The sequence below is a fragment of the Cygnus atratus genome, chromosome 26 (assembly GCF_013377495.2).
Source record: "Cygnus atratus isolate AKBS03 ecotype Queensland, Australia chromosome 26, CAtr_DNAZoo_HiC_assembly, whole genome shotgun sequence".
Classification (NCBI taxonomy): Eukaryota; Metazoa; Chordata; class Aves; order Anseriformes; family Anatidae; genus Cygnus; species Cygnus atratus.
Window position 1 is genome coordinate 220123 of NC_066387.1, and position 25403 is coordinate 245525.

Consider the following 25403-nt stretch of genomic DNA (forward strand, 5'->3'; position numbering starts at 1 on the left):
TTCAGTCGGTCCCTGCTGTCCCATCAGTCCCCGCTTGAGCCCCGTGTCCCAGCACAACCCCCAGGGGCTCCTCAGCCCCCCAGGGCACAGCAGACACCCCCTGTCGAGGGGCCCTTTGACAAGGAAGCCCTGCACTCTTCAGCCCATCCACTCCGAGGCCAGAAGCATCCATGGAGCAAGAGAACAGGCCCAAGACAGACATTCTTTAAGGATGATCTAATTTAAAAAACACATTTTTACAAAAACATCATCATGAAAATGCATGTAGTTTAACAAGAGGCCCACAGCTCACCAGTGCCAGCTGTAGATCAGAGACGGGGCTGGGATGTGGCCCCCTTCTCACCTTCCCAGGGAGTTAGGAGCCCTGTGCCCAGCTCCACGTCCCCCTTTTTCCCCCCACTTTACCACAGAAGATTTCTCCCCTTCCCCCTACCCCCTAAAGGATCAGCTGAAGCTGCAGCAGACGAAGGGTCGGGAGCAGCCCTGCACCCTGAGCCAGGCACAAGCAGAGGGGGCAAGGAGCAGCCTGGGCACCCCAGCCCCGCGGCCACTGGCAGCCAGCAGCACTTTTAAAGGTAATCAAGGAACAGAAGAGCTCTGGCTTGCTCCAATCCTTTCAAAAAAGGCATTGCAAGCCCAGCAGCTGTCCTCCTCCCCTTGTGCTCGTGAGGATTTGTGCTCATAAGGCGGTGTAATTTGACAGGGACAACACGCGTGCAGCGCCAGGCAGCCTCAGACGGCCCAAGGAGTTCGCTCGCTGCTGTTTGCTGGCCCCAAATCCACCCCCCGTGCCGCCCTCCCTCCCCGCCACACAGCGGGCTGGGAAAGCGGCTGCGGAGCGTGAGTCAGGCCGGTGGGACCAGGGCCCCCCCTCCCCGCGCTCCCATGCCCCGCAGAGCCCCAGCTTTGCCGTGTGCTGGAGCCGCGGCGCGGCCGGGAGCGGGGCCGGGCAGGGCCGGCCGGCGGCAGCGAGGAGCCCGCAGTGAGCACGAGGCGCACGGCCCCTGCCCCTGCGCCGGGCGAGGCACGGGGCAGCGTCGGCAGTCCGGGGCACATGGCCCGCGCGCAGCTCACGGGGTGCCCCGGTAGCTGTAGTGATTGTGCTCCGAGTCACTCCTGGTCAGCGGCAGGCTGGGCCTGCGCTCCGGGTCCTGCTCGTCGCACTGCCGGGGCGGACGGTGCTTGAAGAAGTCGGAGACGTAGCGGACCTGGAAGAGCCAGACGGGGCTGGGGCTCAGGGTCTGCTCCCGCACCTCTGCAGGGTGGCAGCCACCCAGCTCCCTCCACCCCCCCAGGCCCTGGCACCAGCCTCGTGGGGTCCCGCCGGGGCTGTGTACCCCAAGGCGGGGACACTGTCTCCCTGGGCAGAGGGAAAGGGGACTCTTACGATGAGGACGGCGATGAGAGCCCCCTGGAGCAACCCTGCCAGCACATCGCTCCAGTGGTGCTTGTAGTCAGAGACCCTGGTGTAGCCCACGTAGATGGCGAAGGCGATGAGGAAGAACTGGATGGTGGGGCGCAGCAGCCGGGCCCACTTCCCCACCAGCCGGGCCTGCACGTAGAGCTGGGGGGGCACAGAGCTGTCACCCAGCGCGGGGGCAGTGCCCCGGGGCTCCCCCCCTCCCTGCAGCACCGCACTTACCGCCAGGAACATCATGCAGTACATCCCGAAGGAGGAGTGCCCGGAATAGAAGGACAGCCTGGGGGCCGACGGGAGGGGTCAGGCCACAGAAGGGGGCCGCCAGCCCCCTGCCAGCCCCCTGCCCCTCTGGGGCAGCCGCAAGCCTGGGACGAGCGGCGTGGCCCCACGGCTCACCTGGACTCTGTGACGTTCCTGCCCTCCCCCAGGCAGATGTTCTCCAGCTGCACGTAGGTGGAGCAGTTCACCCTCGACCAGTCAGGATTGCAGACAGCCAGGAAGTTGGGCCGCAGGCGGCCGATCATGTACTTGGCCAGGTCGGTGAGGGACTGGCTGATGGCCCCCCCGAAGAGGAAGGTCCCCACCACCTTGTAGAGGGCAGCCAGGTAGTTGTTGAACTCCGACTTGGAGTAGAGGCGCTCCGTGTAGACCAGGTACGCCTCCCCCGATGAGATCTGCAGAGAGCAAGGGCCGAAGGGTGAGGGCCCTGGCTCCAGGGCCATGGGATGCTGTGGCGGGCTGCAGCAGAGGAGCCCCCAGCACTCTCCCAGGGCCTGTCCTCACCCCTCAGGATCCCAGCCCCACGAGCCAGGGGGCTCATCCCCTCAGGGGAACACCCAGCCCTTTGGCCAGAGGGTCCTGCAGCCCTGCCGGGGGCCTGGAGGGGGGCACAGTGCTTCCTTACAATGAGGACGGTGCAGGTGATGGTGACCCCAGCCATGAGGCCATGGGTGATGGTGTCCGCCTTGTAGGGGTAGCGGATGGAGTCGTCATTGCAGTAGAAGCCCCTTTTGTACGGGGAGTTCACCAGCGTCAGGATGACGAAGGGCAGAGATGCTGCAAGGCAGAGAGAGGGAGAAGCCTGGGGTATCCGGGCCTGAAGGCTCCACGCAGGCACCCAGCATGTATGGTCTCCCCATCCCACATCCCCCCAGTTCCTGCTCCCCACTGCTGGGGAAGGATCCTGCGCCTAGGGCAGCACGCCTGCCCCGCTGCTGATAGGGTGCTATCGGAGCTCGCAGCTGCCTGCAGCACCCAGATATCGCAGCCGATGGCCGCTCTCAGGCACCCCCAGAGCTCCTGCTCCTCCCTGGGCTGCAGACCCAGGGCTGATGATGCACCCGCTCCTCACGCTCCCCAGGATGTTCCAGCCAAGGAGGTCAGAGCTTCTTAGGGCTAACGAGCACAGGTGTCTTGCAAACCCGTTTTCCACTAGGGAAGTACCTTCAGGTCCTCGATGGTCCAGGCAGAACCCTCCTGCAGGCGTGGGCAGAGCCAGAGCCTGGAAGGTGCAGCCCAGCTGGTGGGGGATCCAGCCCCTGCCCACGCTCTCCCTTCCCGCAGCCCTGCTCCTGGCCGGCCTCTCCCTGCCTCCGGGCATGGCTCTGCACCGGTGCTGACACTGACTGGATCAGTCCAGCTGAGGAGGCTTTTCCACCCTGTGCATGCCAGCCATGGGCATCTTCAAGCTCTTCCCTTGCACATCCCAGCAACCAAGAGGGGATTCAGGGGCGGTCTCAGCCCCCTGCCATAGCCCTTACCGGCAGGCGACCTCCTGCCCGCGGCTGCTCCAGCCCCCGGGGTCGCTCGCTTTGGCAGCGCTCGGCCGGGTGTGATGCTCTCCCTGCGGGGACCGGGTGCAGAAAGCACCTTCCTCCCTGGCCCTGCGGTCCACCTTAAGCCCGGGCTCCTTTCCCGGTTCCGCCTTCATAAAGCGATTTCCGCCTGCCCATTGTTTAACTGTCTCCAGGGAAAAACCCCCACCTTTGTCCCCAGCGGACACCTTCCCCGCAGCGCCCCTTCCCCAGGGTGCGCGATGGGGGTCCCGTGCGCCCCTGGGCCCGCCACCTCCTGCTCATCCGAGTGCAAAGTCACGGTAGAGAATCCCCCTGCTGCTTCCAGGCCTCCAAATCCACTGTCTCCACGCTCTCCCCAGGCAGAAGCAAAAGCAGCCAAAAAAAAGCTGTGAGAAAGCCAGGACAAGCCTTAACCACTGCCGCTCGGGCGGCTGGCGGAGGAGCCAGGTGCCCTGCGTGCAGGGGGTGCTTTCAGACGCCTCTGGGTGCACTTCAAACGTTCATTTGCTGCTCAAATTAGATGCTGCTTCTCTTTCTGGGTAATTTCAACCCCCAAAAAAGCTCCCCTAAAAATAAAAGGCACCCGCACACGAGAGAAAAGAGACTCAAACAACAACAAGAACCTGCCCCTCTCCACCGGTGCTTAGAGAGCCCAAGAATGCAATTCCCCGGCGCAGGAGGCCGAAATTACGACCTGGGCCTTTATTTTTAGCCCATCCGTCTTAATTAGGCGCTTGCGACCGTCGGTTTTAGAAACGGGTGGAGGCTGCTCGGGAGGAGGCACCGGCAGCTCTCGGCGGGACGGGGCAGCGCGGCGGGGGCTCCCCCGGCCCCCCCCGGGGGCCGGCACCGGGCACGGCCCCCCCCGCGGCCCCGCACCGGCTCCAGCTGCCCCGCGGCCGCCGTCGGACGGCGCTCGGGGTCTGGCAGCCCCCGGCGGCGGGCGCAGCTCGTGGGCTCCGCGGGGCAGGGACCGGGCGCCGAGGGGGCGGGCGGCCGTCGCGGCCCCAGGTCGGCCCCGCCGGAACTTCTCGGGGCCGTCCCGGGATCTTCTCGGGCCGTCCCGGGAGGCGAAGCGGCGCGGGCGAGGCCGACCGCTTCCTCGTCGGGGCAGCGAGCCCCGGCCGCCGTGCCCGCAGCGCGGGGCCAAAGGCCGCCGGGGCCGGGCAGGTGCTCCCCGGGCTGCCCCGGAGCCCGGCACCCGGGGCCGCCGCAGCGCCGCGGGTGGGCGCCGAGAGGGCCCGGGCCCCCCCGCCCACCCCTCGCCCCTGGCGCAGCCCCGACGGGCGGGGAGGGGACGGGACGGGAGGGGAGGGGAGGACGCGGCCGCGCCGGTACCGAGCCCGGTACCGAGTCCAGCCCCGGGCCGCGCCGCGGGGCCCTTACCGACCACCACGCAGAGCACGTCGAGCGCCACGAAGACCTTCCTGCGCTCCATGCCGGTGCCCGGTCGGTGGCGGCCCCGCGGCTCACATGGCCCGGAACGGCGCGGGCCCGGCCGGGAGGTAAAGTCCGGGCGGCCGGGACGGGGCGGCTCCGGGGCGGCTCCGGGGCGGGACCGGGCGGCCCCCGCCCGCGGGCTGGGGGCGGGACGGCGGGGCCGGGGGCGCGGGGCGGGGGGCGGGGAGCGGGGCCGGGCGCAGGTACGGGGCGCGGGGGGGTCCCCGCGTCTGCCTCCGGGCCCCCGGGCGGGGGTCGCCCCCCGGCCCCGCCGCCCCCCGGCCCCTTCAGAGGGTAGAGGGAGAAGGGAAGGAGCGAGGCCTCACGCGGGAGCAGCGCGTGTCCCGCCAGCCCCGGGCTCCTCTTCTGAGAAGTAAGAAGTGGAAAAAAAGAAAAAAATAAAACTCAGGGACTGGAAGAATGCAGCCGCAGCAATGTGCTGGCTGCTACGGTGCTGCAGCCGCCTGGCTATGGCGAGGCCGATAAGGAGCTGACGCAGACGCGGTGCCTGCTGCAGGCAGGATGAGGCCCCGGGACGGCGGCGAGGGGCGGTGGGAAGCCGAGCAGCCGGCTCCAAACGCAGGGCACGGCACGAGATCGTTTGGAGCCGTGATTTAACCGCTGAAACGCGCGGTGGGGTTTTCCCGTGCCTCAGACGGTGCCGGGGCAGGACGGGCTCCCAGCGCTGCCTGGGATGTGCCCGGAGCAGGGACGGGAGCAGAGGCTCGAGCACTGGTCCCTGCGGTGAGGCCCTGCGGGAGCGGGGACAGCCACAGCCCGCCTGGCTGCTCCTGGCCTGGCTCTTGGTTAGGAGCGGAAGGAAACATAAATAATACAGAAACCACCCAAATGATAGCTGCTGGGCTGCTTTATTTAAGTGTGCCGTGAGCGGCCTGTGGAGAATCTCGAGGCTGTGGTCGGAAGCCAGCAGAGCTGGAAACCCTCTTGGGCTGCCCCGGGAGCTCAGGAGAGGAGCAGAGCCCCTCAGCGGCCTCCTCCGCTCCTGGCTGCCCCAGCCCGGCCCGGTCCGACCCTCTGGGCCGCCCTGGTCTGCCCCGGTGCAGCCTCCTCCTGCTGTGGGTGCCCGGGGGCCGGCGGGCAGGATTCGCTCCCCAAATGCTGGGTGGGGTTTAAGAGCCCCAGGGCAGGAGAGGAGGGGATGCACGGGCAAGGTTTGACCGCGGGAGCACCCAAGCGGTTGTGTGGGGCTGGGGCAGGCAGGATACGGCCTGGCGGGGCCGCACACCCGAGGTGCCAGCCCGTGGCTCCACGCTGGCTCGGGGCAGAGCCGGGCCCTGATAAGCGGCCGCTTCCCGGGTGCGCAGCGCGTGCGCCGCAGCAGGACTTTGCCCCGCACGGTGCCACGGCTGGCGGACGATGCCAGGCAGCGGCAGCCACAGGGAACCTCCCAGCCCCGTGGGTCTGGCTTCTTGCGGCTCCTCTGCTGCCTGAGTGCCACGGCTGCAGCAGCCCCGCACCAGCCTGGTGCTGCTGCCCCGGGGGTCGGGGACCGCCCACAGCCCCCGCAGCCCCCCCATGCCGCTGCCACCCCCCGTCACCCCTGCAGCGAGGAAGCCCCAGTGCCGTGGAAGCCTTTGGGGTGGTTTTGGTCCTTCTTGAGTTGACCCCCCGGAAAGGTCACTGCTGCCCCCCCCCAGCCTTCCCCAGGGCATTCGTGGGGTGAGCAAAGGGAAGGTGGCCTGGCCTGGGCGTGTGGCGGCAGCGTGCTGCTCGCTCCACCTGTGGACGATGCCCGGCCGACACGTGGCATCCAAAGTCCAGGCGGTGAAGTGGCTGCGCCCACCGGGAGCAGCGGGGTGCTGGGGTGCGGGGCTCCCTGCCCCAGGGGCAGGACACAGCCACGGGCTGCGGGACGTGTCCCTGCAGCAGCGCATGGGGATTTCTACACCATGGCCGTGGTCCGTCCACCGGGGCAGCTGAGGTCTGCTCAGTCTTTTAGGTCTTCTTAATTTGCTTTCCACTGGCAGCAGTGATTGAGCTGCTCTTCTTCAGAGTAATTAAAGATCAGGCTCTGGCTGGAGCACTTAGCGGAGCCGTGTGTCATGCTGACTGTTCACCAGGGATTGCTCACAAAAACCAAGCAGGTGCCCGTGTCTCCCACTTGTCCCGGAGGTGTTCGCCCCAGCCCCCGGCTGGGAAGCCTTTCTCTGAACTACTGGGTTGGGCAGCCCAGGGGAAACATGGAACACCATTTTTCCTGTTTTTGAAGGACATGCGAAAAAACCGCAAAAGGCACGTCTGTGAAGCCACTGCTGTCACCAGCATGCATGCCCAAGCTCATGGCAGAAAGCAGAAACCTCTCCTGACAAGTCCAGAAACTTCAAGACAGTCGAAGTCTCTGTTTAGAAAAGCAGACTTGCACATGTTTGTTTTTGTAATAGATATGGGGTCAAATCTGACCCAGATCCAGACTTTCCAGGAGGGAGAAGCATTCCCGTAGGTGCCCTGCAGTATCTCTGCTGACTCTCGCTCTTCCCGCCCCACTGCACGCGAGGGCTGCGCTCGAGGCTGCGCTGCCAGGAGGGTTGCGGCACATGGGGTCTGCCAAGCAGAGCGGGGTGCCCCTCCGCTGCCAGCTCTCAGGGTGGTTTCCCTGCTGGGTAGGGGCTGTGAGCGGAGGAGACCGGAGAAAGAGAGAGTGCCGAGCCCCCTTCCCGCTCCAGGCCGTGGGACAGAAGACGAGAGCCAACGTTACCAGGCCTGGCACGGGCAAGGCAGCGCTGCAGGTGCCGGGGGGGCCCAGGGGGTGCCGGGGTCCCTCCCCAGCACTGCCTGCGCACCCGGGCTGGCTGCGGCTGCTGCCCACCTCCTGTTTCTGGTTTTGGAGCAATCCATGCTGACCACGGGGCTGACAGCAATGGGCACAGGAGCTGGGGAAGTTTGAGAGGTTTCTGACAAAACAGAGGGGCTTTGTAGTGAGGAATGAGCCTTCCTGCAGAAACGCTTCCCTCGCCTCCAGGATGTTATTCCTGGCTGAGGCCGGTGAGACGCGGACGGACGCCTGCCTCCCACCCCTGCCACCACGGGGCTGTCCCAATGCTGCCATTTTCAGAGCCAGGGCACCTATAAGACCAGCAAACACCTCCCTCCCCTCCACACTCAGCACCGGGAGGGTAAATTCAGCCAAGGAAGCTGGGCCTCCTCCCCAGTTGTGAGGGCATCCCTGGTGTAGGCACAGGAAGGAAGGAGGGAAGCACCCCGAGCCCGCCGGGACAGGAGCACAGCCACTGGGCAGCTTGCCCAGCCTCCTGCCATGGGAGCACCGCGCCACGGAGCTGGGGCCTGGCAAGGTGGGCTGGAGGCACTGGCACTCCCCCAGCCCCTGGTGAACATGCTCCACGCCGAGCAGAAGCAGCTGTGGTCAAGAACAGGCTGAGCTCAGCTTCTGGAGGGCTGTGCCAGGACCGCTGGGCTCTGCCGGGCACAGCCATGGATGACAGCACTCAAGGCAGGGGACACAACCCCGCAGGGCTCTGGGCTCCGTCCCGGCCCGTGCCTGCACCCCGGAGTGGCGCTCGGCCACACGTCCAGCACTCGCCCGTGCGGCACCGGAGCACTCGCCGGGGGCGGAGAGGAGACGGAAAAGGCCAGGACCCCCCCTCACCTCTGCCACCCCAACACGCAGGCCTGCAGGACCTCAGTCTCCAAAACCAAGACAGGTTTCCTGCTTGCTTTCAAATTAGGTTTTTAATTAAATAAATAACGGCGAGGGGTCTTCAAGGCAGTATCACTTCACAGTGTAGGGCTTGGGGGTGGGGGGAAGAGTCCAGCATTGGGAGCGTCTCAAAGTGAATGTGCTTTGTAAGAAGGAAAAAGAAAACCCCAACAAAACCAAAACCAAACCTCCCCCAGTGACTCCCCACCCTGCCCCAGCCCTTTTCACCCCTCTCCCTTACAGTTATGTGGGAAAAGCGCTGCGCTCACGTTGAAAGACCCCATGCGAATCTGTAAACAACACTGAATAATATAAATAAGACATTTCTGCCTCCTCCAGCCTCTCCTCTCCTTTCATTGGGGCTTGAAACAAACCAAAGAAAAATGGTTTCAGGAAAAACTACTAAGAACATTCTTGGCTGATGGAGAGGAGAAGCCAAGGCCTGACCCTCCCTGGGAGGGCTGCAGATGCTCTCGCCCTGCCACCTCCTCTCCTTCCAGCCAAGCAGCTTCCTCTCTCCCCCAGAAAAGGGGAATCACAGCCTGGGAAGTTTCACTATGGAGCGGGCACTTGTGTTTGCTTTCTGTTTCCAGCAGCTGGGAGCAGCCAGAGGCGAGACCTCCATTTTACGGCACGTTTCACAGAGCAATGCCTGGCCACAAGAGCGGTGTCTGGAGCTCGGCACCTCCTAGCAGGGCTGGCTGGGGACCGAAACAAGCACCCACCCTGCTCACGTAGGCGAATGGGTCTGGGGCCTGAAAGGGAGAGATGAGGTCTGATCCTAAGCTACCCCGTGAAGCTGTCTGGTGCTGTCTCCATGCCCCTGCTGCAGGAGTGAGCACAACCTCGCTGGGCCGGGTAAAAGAGGGTCCCAGGCTGATGCCTTTAGTCATCTTCCAAATCCACTGGCAGCAGAAGCAACTGCAGGATCACCGCCTGAAGACCTCTACCAAAATAAGCAAAAAGACTCAACCCAAACCCTTCCCAAGCACAGCAAATGGCTGGAGGAAGGGAACATCTGCATTAGAGCCCTGCCCAGCAAGTCAGCAGTGTTCCCTGCATGGAAAAAAGGAATGCGAACAGTGGACATAAGCCAGTGACAAGCCCCAGACCTGGCACACAAGCGGGATGCAGACCAGCTCCGACTCAGCGCACCCACAGACGCTCCTCCGAGCCAGCACAGCTCTGCGTGGCCTCTGGCCACTTCGGTGCCGACCCTCGTCACCTCCTCAAAACGCCATTGGCAGTAGAGACGCACTTTTCTCTCAGAAGAGAGAGCTTTTTTGGTGACGTTTTAGAAGAACGGAGGCAGGTGGGAAGGGGTAGGGATGCGCTGGGACTGGCGTGCTCTCCTGCCTGCCTCTCGGCGCTAGCAGCGGTGTCCGACGCGGGGTGCCCAGGGAGCTGAGGTGCACGCAGTGTGCGCAGCGGTGGGGAGGATGCACGGCCCCGCTGTGGGTGACTCCAGGGAGACACAGCTGGAAGCTCTCGCCCTGCCAGGATGCACATCCTCGCTCTGTTCGCTGTCACTGCCCGGGGAGGTCAGGCAGCGGCTGCCCCTTACCCAGTGGCGGCTGCTGCTTCTCCATTTCCACAATTCTAGCTTCAGGCACCCAAAAAAGCAAGGTTCAACTCAGAGATCACCATCCCCTTCTGGCCCTCTCTTCCTGCGTCCAGCTCCTCCTCCTTCCCCAGCTAGCAAATTGTTTGGAACAAGCTGAGACGTTACTGAGGTTGTAGCTGCGTTTCACCCTCCTGAAGTACAGCAGGGCCAGAAACGATCGAGTTATTCACCGCCAAGAACAAAGGGGGCAGCAGTGCAGCACTGAAGGCCAACATCACTTTGTGGGTCTGGACACTGCCTTGACTCCCAGCACAAGATCTCCCCGGCCCAGTTCATGGCAGAGCACTACAAGGGAAGGCGGGATGGGCTTTAGCATGCACAACACTGCTGCACCGCACAGCACCCCTTTCCAAGACCTAAGTTTCAGCCAAAGGACTGGAACAGGCGACGTCCCAGCCGGAGCTGACAGCAGTGCAGGCAGAGAGCAACGCGCAGCCCCAGGAGGTTTGAAAACAGGACTGCGAGCACCTGTTACAGTCCTCAGCTCAGGAGCGCAGGACAGCTGTGAGAAGGGGAACGGGGAGAACGACTTCTATTGCAGCCCACTGTGCGGGTGAACAGCCACGACTCCTCGCCTTCCTTTGGCATCGCCATGCCCATCTCCGCTGGTGAGCAGCCCTCCAGCCCGGGCAGATTGTGCTCCATGCTGATTTCCTAAGCTCTCGGACCTCCAGACTGCATCCTCTGTCCCAGCCCCAAAGTGCCTGCGATACATTCCTGTTCTCAACACATTTTTGCACTCAGACCGTCCCACTGGAGCCAGAGGAGGGACTCCACCTCCCCGGTCCTGGGGGCAGGGACTCTCCCAACAGCCTGGCAAGACCTGGGGTGACACACGGTCAACAAAACGGGGGGTTGTGGGCCTCCCCCCTCACTCAAGCTGGCCACCAGCTTTGTGTGATCGTGTCGGAACACGCTGGAGCAGAAACGTGTTTGGTTTCACTGTAGCCTTGGATCAAGGAGGATGGAAAGACAGATTCTGACCAACAGCTCCATGCTGTCCCTAGAGAACAGTGGAAGTTCCAGGATTTCACTCAGTCAGGTCAAAGTCCTTGGTGGATTTGTGACAGGTTTGTGACTGGAGACTCTCACTGTGACAAGGGCTCTGACCGAGCCACGGGTGCCGGACAGGCCTGATGCGCAGTCAGAAAGCTATTTACATCTCCAATGCCAATGAGGCCAAAATCTGTGACCGATAAGGACACTTGCGCAGGGGCCACCACTGCCTCTGGGTCTCTGTCCAAATCCACAGGGCCAGCAATTAAAGGTAAGCCCTCATTAATGTCTGCAGGGAGAGTGAAGTCCATGGTTATCGTCTCACCAGAGCTTTGCAACGTCTCCTGCTTCTCTGCTAGTCCTGGTCCTGCCGGCGGCAAAGCATAGAGCCCCGTGTCGGAGGGGGTGACAGTATGCCGTGTGCAGGAAGCCGAGAGCGTGCCTGAGGAGGTCTCCTCGGCGGGGTCGAAGGAACAATTCGTCTCCGAAGGAGTACTGCACTCATAGCCCTGCCCCGACTCGCTCATGCTGCCCAGGCTGCAGGCTGTGCTCTCCACGCTCAGAGGCTCTGCGCACCGCAGAGGAGGGAAGTGTACGGACGATGGACAGACAGGGAGGAAGAAAGGGTGGGAGGCAGCAAGTGAAATAAAACTAGAGTGAGTCCATAACATATGAAAACCAGAACCCAGCTCAATCCCACCTAACCAGAACAGTATTTGTTTGATGACAAAGATGTTTCTTTATTATAGCAACCAAAAATCCTGACAGCATCTACCAAAGAAAGGCAGGATGCAGACAGCAGATAGGAGGCCACCAGTGTTTCTATGGAAATTAAGGGAAATCTCAAAGAGATTCTAAGATAAACCCAATCCTAAATCCCGTCCCCTCAAGCGTACGTCCCCTGGCAGGTGCTAACACGAAGCCCTTGTCCGTGGTAGGACAGAGAGAGGGAATGAACCCCTTTCGGGCTCTCTGCGAGTCTTCTGACAGCCATCTCTCTCTGAGGGCAGCTAACAGGCACAGCCTGACTTCTGGTGCTTTAAATCTGCCTCTGGAGGACGTGCCAGTGTCCACTAATTAAGGCAGGTGCACTGAAAGCAACTGCCTGCCTCCGGTACCCAAAGCTCGCACAAATTCTCTTGCTTTGGGAATGACTTAGGCTGTCCCTCCACATCTGAAGCAGGACCAACTCTACAGGAGCCAGTACTGATCAACATAGGGACAGCCAACTCTCCTTTACGTACACCACACTCTGCCCAGGACTGGTGTTTGACTCAGGGCAGAAAGTGAGCACACCGGCAAGGTGCAGGGAGAAGAGCAGCAGCTAGACAACAGCAGCAGGAGAAAGGCGGAGAAGGGCCTGTGCTGCTGAGGGAGGGAGGTGAGCTGTCCCCCTGGCAGACAGAAGAGAAGGCAGTTACCTGTGCTCTCAATCACTAGCTGATCTTGGCCAAAGTGAGAGTCCAGGCAGCTAGTGGCAGATGGAATCGGTGGGGAGCTCCGAGAACGACTGGCGTTTTCTACCTCACCCCCATCCAAGTCATTGTCGGTGTAATCCCTATGGGGAAAGAGAGACAGAACTGTGACCACCCGCTGGGCAGAAAGATGTAGGCAGGAGAAACAGCAACTGGGATTAAAACCCACCAACAAATAAAGCAGCAGGGCTGTAGAGGCCTCACGAGGAGGAACATCCATACCCACGGTTAAGTCAGGGTGCCTGAGACCAGCCCACGTTAAACCAGAACGGGCTGTGTAGCTTCCCAAACGCAGAGCTCTGCCCTCCGGCTCTCTGAGTCTCAGCCTCTTCCATAACAAAACAAATGGTCAAATACTCTCCCCAGGGAGCAGCCAGCTTCACAGAATGATTGCACAGGGTTGTGACAATGTCAGCGTGCCAGCAAAGAGCAGGAGGCAAAAAAATATTTTCTACCATGGGGAAATTTGAGATTTCAGGTATTTTCCTGTCTTGAGTCAGAAGACAAAAAGCTAAGACAAACATTTTTCAAGCTCTAACATCTAATATTTTTAATTGATTCAACTTAAATATTTCATTTTGACCTTTTAAAACATTTAAGTTTCAACCTTTTTGAAAAGTATTTGCTGTAATTAACATATATTTCAAAGTGAAGAATTTGCCTCAAAGGTTATTTGCAGGGAAAGAAATTAATTCTCCTCCAATAATCAGAAATGGAGTATTTTTGTATGTAAAAAGAAATCCCTTCGCAAAACTGCATCCAGCTGAATTACTTCTTGAGATCAGCCCTGAATCCCTGACCATAACCTTAATCTTTCTTGTGAATGCATTTATCTGAAAGAAAACACTATTTTCTGACACAAGAAAGTCCACATCCAAGCAAATAATTGCTTAACTGTCCCCTCCCACACTAACAGTGCGTTATGGTCTGAGAACACCCAATGCATCTCTGCATGCTCCCACCCGAGAAACCTTCTAGAGCAGAAAGCGCGGCCTTTAAAGTAGAGGTGCTTTGCAGCCAGGATCTTCACTGGGAGGTTAATATTACTAATTTTAGTGTGAGAATATTCCACGCACGTGGCTCCAGGGTGGAGGACGTACTTCTTCCTTCCTAAACGAGTCTGCTGAGTGAAGTAGTCATAGCGCTCTGACTTTTTCCACATGTAGTAATACTCCACACACTCGCCCACTGACCGGGTGCGGACCTGAGGAGAAACACGACAGTCAGAATGCCACACATCCAGACGTGTTTCGTGGAGCAAGGGTTATTCACCCGTTTTATCAGCACAGCAAGTTAAGTGCATTACAGCGATTTACATTGCTATGGACACATCTGCACTACAGAACAGAAGCAGATACCGAGATTTCCAAGGCGGTAGTCGGCCAGAGAAGTAACTCCCCATGGTGCACAATTGTTCTCGCAGACCCCAGTGTGGGTTCACACACAGTACATTCATGCAGGACCTTCCTGCACTTCCAGCAGCACACTTAACACCAAGAGAGCAAACCTGCATCCATTTTCACTGGCCAGTGTCAACATGCCCACAGTGAATCAGTGGTAGGACTGGACTCTCTGGTTCTGCCAACTCCCAGCATAGCAGCATATGTCCTGGGGCCCAGTTCTCCCTACAACAGCATCTTTCATTCTAGAGGACCCCAGGGGACTTTACAAAACATCCACATGCTCAACTCACTCATTCACAGAAGTACTGCAAGGGCTGAGAGTTTGGAAAGAACTTTTGAGACTCCAGAAAGGGCTAATCAGTAATTAACTGACATCACTCATGCAGGTCAGTGTTGTTTGTCACTTCTCCCACCTGGAAAATAAGGCAGAGCAGGGCAGTGAACAGCCCATCACCTGCTAGCATGAGTCAACACAAAGCCTGGGATTGGAACTCAGCAGTCCTGAACTTCCTGCATCAGCCAAGGCTCAAATAACACTTCTGGTGCAAATGCACCTGCCTCGTTCCCTTTGTCTTAGTGCGATGCAGGGGTGAACATTCTTACCTTGTTTGCTTGGATAAGATGAAAGTTTTTCCCATGGACCCTGAAGCCATGTTCAAAATTTCTACATTCTTCCTCGCTCCAGGCACAAAGCTCATCTACAGCAGAAAGAGGAATTGGAGGAAGCATACAGAAACTGGAAGAGTTACGCGTGCCTTGGTGTTTGGAGTGGAATCCAGACATAGGGGTTCTCACCTCTGATAACCTTCACATTGAACCGTAACCTCCGTAATGCCTCTTCTGCATTGAAATTGCATTTAACGAGTTCATACAATGCCTAGGAAACAAAAGAAAGTGACTGACAGCAACACACCACAAGCAGACCTCTGCATGACTCATGTTTGTCTTGTGAAACTTATTTTTCCCAGGAGCCACTTTTCCACTAACCCTTGCTTGGCAGCCAGCATACATCATTCCAATTTTCACAGAACTCCATTACAAACCCTAGGACTGAAAAGATGCAATTCTACCAGCAACTCTAGGGATTACAGGTGTGCTCCCATGTTTCTGCAGATACTGCGCTTATCGCGAGAATCTAGCCTGCCTACTTTAGAGGAAACACAGCCACTCTGGTTTCTTAGTTAAATGTTTGATCTTCTGCTGCCTTCAAAAGACGACAGAATTTTATAGAGAACAGATCCAAAATTGTCCTGCTGCAAGCTCTGTCTCAGAGATTTTGGGATACCAAAAGAATACAGTCAAAACTAACTATTCTCTACTTGCCCTGCCTGTTACACATTTTCCACAAGCATCCACAGATGCCTTCCACAAGCAGCTTTAGAAGGAAAGTACTAAGCTAGGCAGGTCTGTGGTCTGATCCACTGCAGACATTTCCTGTCTTCCCAAAAGCACAGTGAAGACCCTCCTAAGACTCCATCTGGAAGGCACTCTCACTTATCCATGAAGCAGGAGCAGAGGATCACAGGAGGTAGGTCCCAGTCTCTTTTCAAGCGGGTCTCATTCAAGATCTCTGAAGGAAGCGCTGCACTACTATGCCAGCATCGTTCTATTATCTCCGGCTGCAAGATTTTACCTGTTCATTGTCCTTCACCATCTCTCCTTCTGGCAGGCTGCTGCTAGACAGCTCATCCCACCGCCGCTTCACTGCACAATATAGGAACTCTTCAACCTCTCTCTCAGGAAGGATGTTTGGGTCCCAAAGCAGCTGATCTTCATTTTCATAGGCTAAAAAAAAAAGCACCAAAATAAACTAATCAGAGAATCCCACTGCTTTTAAGAAATGGTCTGCGTGTCTGGGCATGGCAGAGGCAGAAGAAGGGAGAAAATCTTTGCTTGGACTCCTAACCTGGCACTAGAGATGACAACCATCTGTGTGAAGGTGCTGCATTTTCCCTTCCTCATTTTGGAGGCAGGTAAGCTTACTACTGCTTATACCTTTTTTAGAGCCCTAGGCACAGGCTCGTTTGGTTTCTGCTTCTTCAGAGGGTTGGCTGACAAGTTTTTTGTTACCATGTTCTCAAAGGCTGTTGCTTTGATTCATTAATCGTGGCAACTTAAAAACCCTATGTTCTAAGGTGTCTTTTCCCACACACAGTAAACAAAAGGACTTTGAAGCAAGGCAGCTTTGAGCTACAAGCCTGTCCTAGGCTCAAGACCCTCTCTGTCCTAAGCACAAAACTAAGCATCTGCAAGGCTGTAATGCTCATGCAGCTTTCAAGGCTCTTGGTCCATGAGAACAAAGCACACAACCATGCAGACAGAGGGTTAAGTAAAATTGCAGCACAGAGGAAAGCAAGAAGGGATTCTGCGATAAAAATAATCAGAAATACAGTGATTTTTCTATTCAGATAACCACAGAATGGCTTGGGTTGGAAGGGACCCTAAAGATCACCTAACTTCAACGCCCCTGACACAGGGAGGTTATAGGGGGGGTCATAAAAACATGAGCACCCTATGCAATTTACGTGTTCATGTATTTCTACCGGCAAAGGAACCCACTCTCTTGCCATGCAAAATCAGGTCAGAGGAAGTACAGACAGGGCACAGAAGACCACCATCTGGATCTACTGCAAGTTTCCTCATTTTGCACTGATGCAAATGTACAGGCTATGGGAAACAGGCACTAAATCCATGGTCTTCAGTACAGAAGGCTGAGAGCATCGTAAACTTCCTGATTAAGTAGCAGTAAAAAGTTCTGAGAAGTACAGCAAGTAAATCCGAAATGGTACCTGCAAAACTGATAACTTTTATCTCTTTAAATCATTTGCTTAGTCTGCTAGGTTAAAAGAACTAGGGAGGAAATGAGTCATTTTTGAAGAGGTGGTTTTCTGTTAGCTATCTTCTTCAGAAGTTCAGCAAGCTGCTGCTAGTATTACACTAGTTATTAGACAATCTGCAAATCAAGGCAACTCTATCTACTCTGCAGACATGCTATCAAATCGGGAACTGATTAGTTCCAGGGAGTACTAAATGAAAATAACTCTTGCTACTTCAGGAAGATGTCAGAGAAAAATAAATTAGAGCATCTCCCTCTTTGGCTACAGCTGAGCCCCCTTCCTCCAAACCTGTCATCCTACCAAGCCAGTTTTCACTGAGCGTCTGTAGCTGTATTACTCGCCAAATTCAGATAAGCTAGTTTAAAAGCTAGCTTGGGTACAGCTGTAAATTTTGATGTCATTACTGAGAGGTGCTAAGCCTAGACATACAGAGCAGAACTGGTGAACTGAGCCCCTTCAAATGGCCAGGCCAGCAGCCCTATGTCCAAACAAGATACGTAAAGCAAGTTGCCTTACCTTTTTCACTGTGCCTATTCAAGTGGAGGATGGGAACAGTGGCTTGGTACTGAGGTCCAACCATGATCTCCTGAAACACCATCACAGAGAAGTCAGTAAATCGAAACGGAACATGCTCCATGTAGGCAATGAAGTGTACCGCATGATTTAAGGGCTATGACACCACGAGGCCAACATATATCAGTAGTCCCCAGTGTCACCATTACTTCTAGGGAGCCTTGACTTACTTTATAGGGTAACTAGAAAGATTTACAACCAACCAGATCATACTTTAGGGACCTTAGGTATTTACATAGTTTTAATGTTAAAGATATATAACAAATAGCTGGAGCTGGAGATAAAAGGAATGCTAAAGGTCTCCTGCAACCTTCATAACCAGGGTGAATTCGGAAGTCTGCTCCTCTCTTTCATATGATGGTTCCCCCTCAGTAAAACCCACTGGGAATATCGCACAGCAATTCACTTTTATAGGGCTATGGATTGCAGTTCTGATTTACCAAGGCAACAACAGCATTTTCCATATCTGAAGCAGAAAATAGTTTCAGATGAAGATTTCAAGATCACATCAAAAATACACTTTGCAACCCATGTCTGCCACTGCCTTCCACAAAATGCAAGACTGAGGAAAAGGAAGATGAAGAAACAAAACTTCTTGGGGGAAATACCACAGTGCTTTGGTGTCATGCTTTCCTCAAATTTCCTCAGGCCCATTGCCTCAGCTCCCCTTCTGGATGCATTCTGATCATTTACCTTCTTACACTCGTTGGATGGGATGGAGTCCTCCTCTGAATCCTCAGCCATAGAGGAAGCACATGGAGATGAACAGGGCTCTTTGTCTTCATCAGCAAGAAAGTTGTTTGCTTTGTGGGAAATGAAGAGATCTGTTGTTATGAAATGGTTTATTACTACTGCTCTATGTTCCCTCCCCTTCCCTTTATTTTCTGTCTTAAAGTTACTTTCAGCATGGTCCTCAGTGACTACTTACCCATATTTCCATTGTCTTATTTAAAAGCAGAAAATTTGCACACTTGCCACGCAGGTGGTGCCAACCAACCTGGAGAACTCAGACTCCCTCATTTTGCAAGACAGCAGAAGGAATAAGATCACTTTATACCATGCCTCCCATGCACTTTGGCTTCCTGCACATTCTGATATTTAGGAACTGCCGCAATGTATCAGACCAGTAGTGCTACTGAACGTATTCACTTGTAGAAGTGTCAGACCCAGTAGATTGTAATTACAACATGCAGCAAAACAGTTCGCACTTTACCAATGTTGTGAGTTACAGCTAAAGACAATTTTCTCCTGATCCCCCTGCTCATCTATGCTCTACCACGTCCTAACCGGTGCTGGGTGAACCCACTGGCACTCAGGTTTATTTGCAGCCCCAGAAAGAATGTGGAAAAATGTAAGTCAGGAAACTTAGTGACAAAGTAAAGAAATATGTCCCTGCCCTATCCTGCACAAAACATCTAAGTACAAAACAATTATTTAGAAATTAGCAACACATACAGCCAGGCTGGTTTGGGAATAGGTCTGACGCATCATGGGATGTGACGGATGGAGTCAGATCATCAGCTGAAGACTGTGTCTCCTCCTCTTCTTCCCCTGAAAGCAAATCCTTCGCTATTTGTTCCTTTTAACAACAACAAGAAAGTGAAAAATATTTTAAATTAAAAAAAAAAAAAGCAGGGGGTGGGGGTGTGTGAGGCCTACAGTAAAACATTTCTGGCCAAGGGCGGCCACATCCATAGTCCTCCTCACCCTCCCACAGCTTCTTCAAAGACAGATTCTGCCTTGCACTCCCTGCCACCCCTGGATTATTCTCCCTAGAAGCACTTCTATAAGCATCAAGAGGAGAATGGCTTCCTATGGAAGCCAGAGAGAGGAGGAGCAAGAGGCCTTTTCTGTAGACCCCCACCCAGAGTACAGAGCTCAAAGATCCCATAAGGAAACAACCTTCTACGTCAGCTGGCTCAGAAGGAAGATACAAACCTTCCCTGACCATCCACAGACCCACCTAAGTTCAAAGAATCGTTACCTACGTTCCATGAAGGGTTTTTACAGCGTCCTTTTTAAAACAGCTATCCTTCCCCTAGTCTCCTCTATTCCCTGCACATTCACATTCCTGCCCCCTCGCTGGGGCACCAGAACTAGGCAGGCCCCTTCCCTGGCATTCGCCAAGCTCCACCTGAGGAGAGCTACGAGACACCTGAAGCTCTCAGCCAGCTCAGCACCCTACAGCGCAGCCTAGCAGCACACACCCGAGCTGACAGCTGCTCTTACCTTATCCAGAGTCATATCTGGGAGATTTGGAGTAATATCATTGCTCTCACTGCCCTGTTCTGAGATGGGATCGGATGCCTCATAGCCGTAAAGTGCAAGCAGCTCCTCAAATGGCATTTCACTGTTCTGAGCGAGAGGAAGACAAAGCTTCATCAGGAATGGAGCAATCACCAAGTGCAACAGCAGCTGCAGTAAACACACGTGCAGAGGCAGTCAAAGCAGCTCTGCTCTTCTGGGGGCTCTGAATGCCTTGGGTAGTGCTGCGCAATGAAGGAGGCATGTCCACCAGAACCCACCACAACCTGGTCTTACAGGTATGGACAAGCCAGGAACTTCCACCCCAAAACAATACAGTCAACAGTATTTTTAGAATATGTTTAGACTACCCACTGGAGGACCACATCCCATCATCTCTGCGGAATGGACATCACCCATCAGCTGACGGCTCTTCAGCAAGGTGGGTGAAGGAAGTCCACGTGGTCAGAGCAGCTACCTGGCAGACAAAGTCTCCAAAATTTACTGCTGCCACCGGCTGGCAAACCAATTATTTGCTATCAAATTTAAACCTAAGACCTGTTGACGGGTGGACCTAAACACAGCACACAGCCATCAGAGCAAGCACGACACAGTTTCTCACAAAGATCTATGGCACCAGCACTGTCAAAGAAAGCACGAAAATCCAGCAGGTAATTTCCGTTCCCCTCCCCTCCCGCCTTTACCTGAGAGGCACTGAAACTCTTCTCCAGCTCTTCTAAGGATTTCTGTTTCTCCTGAGTATCTTCCTCTTCTTCCCTTTCCTCCCGTACACCATAGTTCTGTGAAAGGATCTCTGCTAGGTTCAGTCGGTGATCAGCCGAGCCCATTGACACAACTGCAGGGATTAGAAGAAGTTGGGTATTGGATCATCCTGAACCAAATCTTCAGACGTGACAAAGCTCGGGACGACCCATCCTCGTGCGTGCGTGGCCGCGATAAGGCAGCGGAAGAGATTAGACAGAAAGGAGTGAGAGGGGCTGAGAAGCACAACCAGCAGAAGTCATTCCGTGAGCACCGCGCTGCAAAGCCTGGCTCCTACACATCCAGGCCCCATGACTGACTGGAAGATGTATCTGAAGGTCTTCTGAGTATTTATGGTTCCCCCCTAACTGGATTCCCTGATATGATAACATCTGAATGCACACTGCAGCCTTCTCCTCACTTGAGGCACTTTCAGGATAATTACTATTTATTGGGAGAACCAGCAGACAGATGCTTCTGGGAGCTGTGGCATTTTTAAGACTTTTCTCGCCTGTCAAGTGTGATTGGAATCACCCAACAGGTTCCAAAGAAGTCGGAAGGAGAAGGGGAGGGAACGGACAGGCTGAGCACAGGAGCCTCATTTCCTCTGGCAGCCAGACCAACAAACAGAAGCACAGACTGTGGCTTTACCTGCTGCACTCTGAAGGCCAGGCTCTCCGGGACATAGGCTGTGGGCTGGGTATGGCACCACCCTCGGACTCTGCCTGCCCACCGAAGCCTTCAAGAAAAGAGAAAAACATGGCTGAGACAACTCTCCGTTTTTAAAGTGTAACACCCCTCCAGCCACTTACCCCCTCCAGCAAATGCAATTAATTTAATTTCAAAGCAAAAGTTAATAAACCCACACAGGGTAGCACTGGAAACCGCTGTGCAAAAAGAGCTCTAGCCAGGTGTATTTAACAGCTCTCCCATGGCTCCTCTCTTCGGGGTTCATCACCTTCCCCTCGGTCTCTAAGTGCATGTGGCAGCATTTCCAGTTTACCTTCAGCTTTCCACTAATAATTTATCCCTTCACCAGTTTAAGACCGCAGGTCTTTATGGCTTACATCTTCCTTAAAAGAAGGATTCTGACCCTAAGCCATCATTCTAAGCACACACTTTGAACACAGCATTTTTATCAACGGCACTCCAGCTGCCCCCAGCGCCTCGCTGCATTCAGGAGGCTCAGAGGGGTCAGCAAGGAAATTCAGAGCTGAGCAAGCAGCGAGGGGGTCTGGAAGTGGCAGAGGTGAGGTGGAAAGAGGATGAGACAGGTAAACACCGAGAAGAGGCACCTGCTTTCTGGCATTCGGTGCTCGGTCAGAAGTTTAGGCAGCAACATGGGCTGAGGCCTGGACAACAAGCCCGAACATCTGCAGCTCCTTGGGCTGATGCACCTGGAAATGCTGTTCATCAAGTTCAGCCTAGGTAGGGAGCAAGGAGGTAATTAGGCAATGCCTTCGAGCTGACTGAGAGCCTCCGACTGCAGCAGGAACTCAGACCGTCGGTCCCCCAGTCAGCAGTGACACCTCCTCACGGCCCTCAGCCATCTCCCACTGCTCCCCACTCAGGCAGGGGGAGCCAGGACATCCTCAGTGCTTCAGCACAAGGAATTTCCTTGAGTTCTCTAAGAACTCAAGGAAATACAGCACAGGTTCAAATCAAAACGGATCCTCTACCAATAGAGCAAGGTATACACCATAAAAGCCACCCCGGACTTTGGGCTCTGAATTAGTGCCTTCGGGTGTTTAAACGCGCGTTGCAAATTCTGTAACAACTACAGAGCCGGTTATTTTCTAGACGTAATTACTGCGACGACGACGGTTGGTATGGAAGGCATCAGAAGATGCTCCCACATGAGAGAAAGACAGAGAGAGGGAGGGAGGGCGAGGATCTTGAAAGCGTCCATGGAATTCTTGCTCCTTCCTCTACCCAGACGTCAAAGAGATGCCTCCAGTCCCAGCCAAAGCGCGCTGCAATTCACCGTCCCCAGTGCCTGGTCATTAGCAGCAGGAGAACCCCACTGGAGACCACCTCGTCTGGCTGCAGACGGAGCCCAACAGCCACACAAGCCAAGAAGAGAAGGGAGGAGGAGTTCGCAGCTAACGAAAGACGAGGACAGAAAGGGCTCAGCCAACCTCCACCGTGGGGATGGCCGCACCAGGAGATGGATTCCTACCTCGGGAGGCGTCAGCGTCTCTCTGCTGGGCCCTGCTTGGGATGTGACCACGCACAAAGCCCTCATGGAGAAACCCTTCCAAGCAAATAATCCCAGTTTCATGAAAAGGGCACGGGTGTGGATTATACTCCCTCCCTTTTGCCTCGAGTGATCTTCAGAGCTCTTCCCTGAGACCACAATCGATACATTGATCGCGCCTCCCTCACGCGAGGATCGATACGGAGCTGCATGCTAAGGATCTGGAAGATGAAGACTGAAATTGTCAGCAGTGGAAGGGCTGGCTTGAGAAGGTGTCAAGAATACCTCGGAAATAATGAGATCTTGTATTAAAGATCAGTGCTGGAATGAGGACTAACAGCCAGTAGGCCAGGATGACAAGCCCCTAACTACTCATGAGTTTATTTCCCCAGAGCAGTAACACAGCATTAGGGCAAGTGGGAACTGCTGAGAGGCACCACAAAACTGTCAGCGCTGCTGTGTTTGGACTGAGAAAAGAAGAAACAAGTGGCAGACAAAGCCAGCGGCCCACTTGTACACCCAAATTTAAACATGCATGACACTGAACCAACCCCCAAATCATTCACAAATCCAGAAGACCGCAGACGCAAGAGGACGGACAAGCCAGAGGAACAGGGGAAAGACGAGAGCACTGCACGCGTCGGAAAGACAGCGGGAGCGCTGAGGAGGTGCTACCAGGCGTCCCCAGACCAGAGGGGGCTCTCAGATGAGGCACGGACGGTGTTGGCTACTGCTGGGGATGGTTCCACCCCCGTGAGAGTTCACAGCGGTGAACTCCGCTACCTGGAGGGTGCCCCACGATGCTGGAGAGCGGCGCCTACACATCAGCAGGCCACTTAGCCTTGGGGAGCAGACGCGCGTTCCCTGCAGCTGCTTTCCTTCCGTTGCTCTCTGCTTCTCAGGCACCAGCACAACTTTCCTCTCCCAAGAGTTACACCGACATCGGCCAGTTACCCGCTCTCGTCTTTGCATTTTTGGGTGACTTCAACTCTCCCTTCTCAGTTCTGGACTCAAGCTTTTGAGCACAGGAGACACAGCGACAGCCACGCCTCAGGCAGCGCTGCAGAGGAAGAGCCCGAGCTTCTCGCACAGACAAGGCCGTGTTCCAGCGCAGCGCTGACTGCGATCGTCCCAGACCTGCCACACAAAGCCCTCCAGGCTGAAGCAGCTCTTGCAAGAAAGTGAGGAAGAAGAGAGAAGGTTTCCTTTCCCAGCCTTACTATTTTAATAGCTAAAGCGATTTCCTCAGCTAGTTTGGTAGGGGTTTCAGGGTCGGTGAGAGAAGCTTTCCTGGTTCCTTTGCCCCGTCCGTGCTACGTGACACGGATTTGTTTCCTACGAGCCCCAGCTGTAGCCAGAGGGAAGCGGTACGGATGGAAACATTTGTTCTGCAGCCTACGCATCTGAAAGAGCAAAAAAATTAGCGAAGGACAAGACACGGGGGTCGTCTCCTGCGCTGCTCAGGAAGCCGCTGCCCAGGCTGCAGCAGCCTGGGAGGCAGCGGCGGCCGCGGGACCCCGGGACGAAGCCGTGCGCGCGGTGCCACCTCGGGGCCTTGAGTCAGGCGAGGCTCTGCTGAGGCGCCGCTCGGGCGCAGAGGCCCGCGGCCCGCCGGCGCTCGGTGCAGGGACGGGCGGGCAGGAGTGGGCAGCCCCCGCCCGCGGAGCGCCCCGAAAACGGAGCCGTGCTCGGGGGGCTCCCGGGCACCCCGCGACGAGCCCGACGCCCGCTCCACACCGCGCGCCCCCGGCGGGGGTCTCCGGGCAGCAGCGGGGCCGGTTCGGAGGTGCCCAGGCGGGGGGGGGGGCGTCGCAACGGCCGGGGCAGCTCGGGCACCGCGCCGCGCAGGCCGCTGCCGGGAGCGGTGGCGGGACCCGGCCCCCCCCGGCCTTCCCGCAGCCCCCGCGGCCCCGAGCTCCCCCGGGACCCCCCCGGGCCTCCGGGCCCGCCCGCCCCAAAGCCCCGGGGCTGCGGCTCCGCTCTCTGCCGCCGGACCCCCCGCTCCGTGCGGCCCCGCCCGGCCCCGGCCCCGACCCCGACCCCGGCCCCGCTCCCGCCCGGCGGCTCCTCGGCACTCCCGGAGCCCCCCGCAGCCCCCCCGCTGCCCGCAGGGCCCAGCGCCGGTCCCGCCGCGGCGCCGCTTCCCCTGCCCGGCGCCGCTCCCCGGGACCCGGCCGGGCGCAGGCGGAGCGGGGAGGCCCCGGCCCCGGCCCCCCCGGCGGCTCCGCGCTCACCTCCGCCATGGCCGAGCGCGAGCGGCGGCGGCGGGGGGGGTGCGGCGGGGCGGGGGGGCCGCGGGGCCCGGATGCGGCGGCGGCCGCTGATTGGCTGCGGCGCCGCGAGGGCGGGGGAGCGGCGGGGGCGCGGCGGGGCGGGGGTCAGGGGGCGGGGGTCAGGGGGCGCCGCGCCGGGGCCGGGGCCGGGGCCGAGGCCGGGCCGCCGCCGCTGGCGGCGCCTCCTGGGAGCCCCGGGGCCCACCCCGCAGCCGGTCCCGGGGCTCTGCAGCAGGGCTTGGTACAGCCGCGGTGCCCCCCCCCCGGCCGGGCCCTGCCCGGTCCCCCGGTGACGGCCCCGGTGACAGCCGCCGCTCGCACCGGGCCCAGCGCAGCGCCGCCGCGGCTCGGTTCGGGTTCGGGGCCGCGGACCGGAGGCTCGGGCAGCTGCCCCTCGGCTGGGCCGGCCCCGAGCCGCAGCACCGAGCGCCCCCCGCGCCGGCCCCGCGTCCCCAGGGAGCCGGCCGGCCGGGGGCCCGCCCCCCGCTGGCACCGGGCGGCCCCGGGGATGGACCCCCCCGCGGGGCGCTGGGCCCGGCCGACCCCCGGGGGCCGCACCGGGGGGTCCCAGCGCGTCCCTGCTGCCCCGCCAGGCACCCCGGCGGGCTGCGCTGGGCTCCGCTCCTGCCTTCGAGCTCCAGGAGCGAAGTGCTGTCGAGTGCCCCTGAAGCGGCGGCGCGGCCCTCG

General features: G+C 57.4%; 2 protein-coding genes across 4 annotated transcripts; both read right to left on the reverse strand.

Moving 5' to 3' along the window:
- Positions 1-201: 201 nt before the first annotated feature.
- Positions 202-4759, reverse strand: PLPP2 (phospholipid phosphatase 2). Its single transcript, XM_035569937.1, has 6 exons — positions 4603-4759; positions 2325-2476; positions 1817-2094; positions 1643-1700; positions 1388-1564; positions 202-1208 (listed from the first exon to the last, which is right to left on the reverse strand). The coding sequence occupies exons 1-6, from the start codon at positions 4652-4654 to the stop codon at positions 1071-1073; spliced, it is 855 nt and encodes a 284-aa protein (XP_035425830.1). The 5' UTR covers positions 4655-4759; the 3' UTR covers positions 202-1070.
- A 3588-nt stretch (positions 4760-8347) lies between these two features.
- On the reverse strand, positions 8348-24726 carry MIER2 (MIER family member 2). 3 transcript variants are annotated; one of them, XM_035569980.2, is made up of 14 exons: positions 24678-24726; positions 21542-21670; positions 20898-20985; positions 20189-20340; positions 19470-19595; positions 18696-18819; positions 17934-18043; positions 17184-17253; positions 15464-15615; positions 14626-14707; positions 14434-14528; positions 13528-13631; positions 12374-12510; positions 8348-11520 (listed from the first exon to the last, which is right to left on the reverse strand). In XM_035569980.2, the coding sequence occupies exons 4-14, from the start codon at positions 20330-20332 to the stop codon at positions 11045-11047; spliced, it is 1620 nt and encodes a 539-aa protein (XP_035425873.1). In that variant the 5' UTR covers positions 20333-20340; positions 20898-20985; positions 21542-21670; positions 24678-24726; the 3' UTR covers positions 8348-11044. The 3 variants fall into 3 exon arrangements, with proteins under 3 accessions (XP_035425873.1, XP_050571621.1, XP_035425872.1); XM_035569979.2 differs by having other exon boundaries at positions 8354-11520; positions 13504-13631; XM_050715664.1 differs by lacking the exon at positions 21542-21670 and having other exon boundaries at positions 13504-13631; positions 24678-24700.
- Positions 24727-25403: the final 677 nt, after the last annotated feature.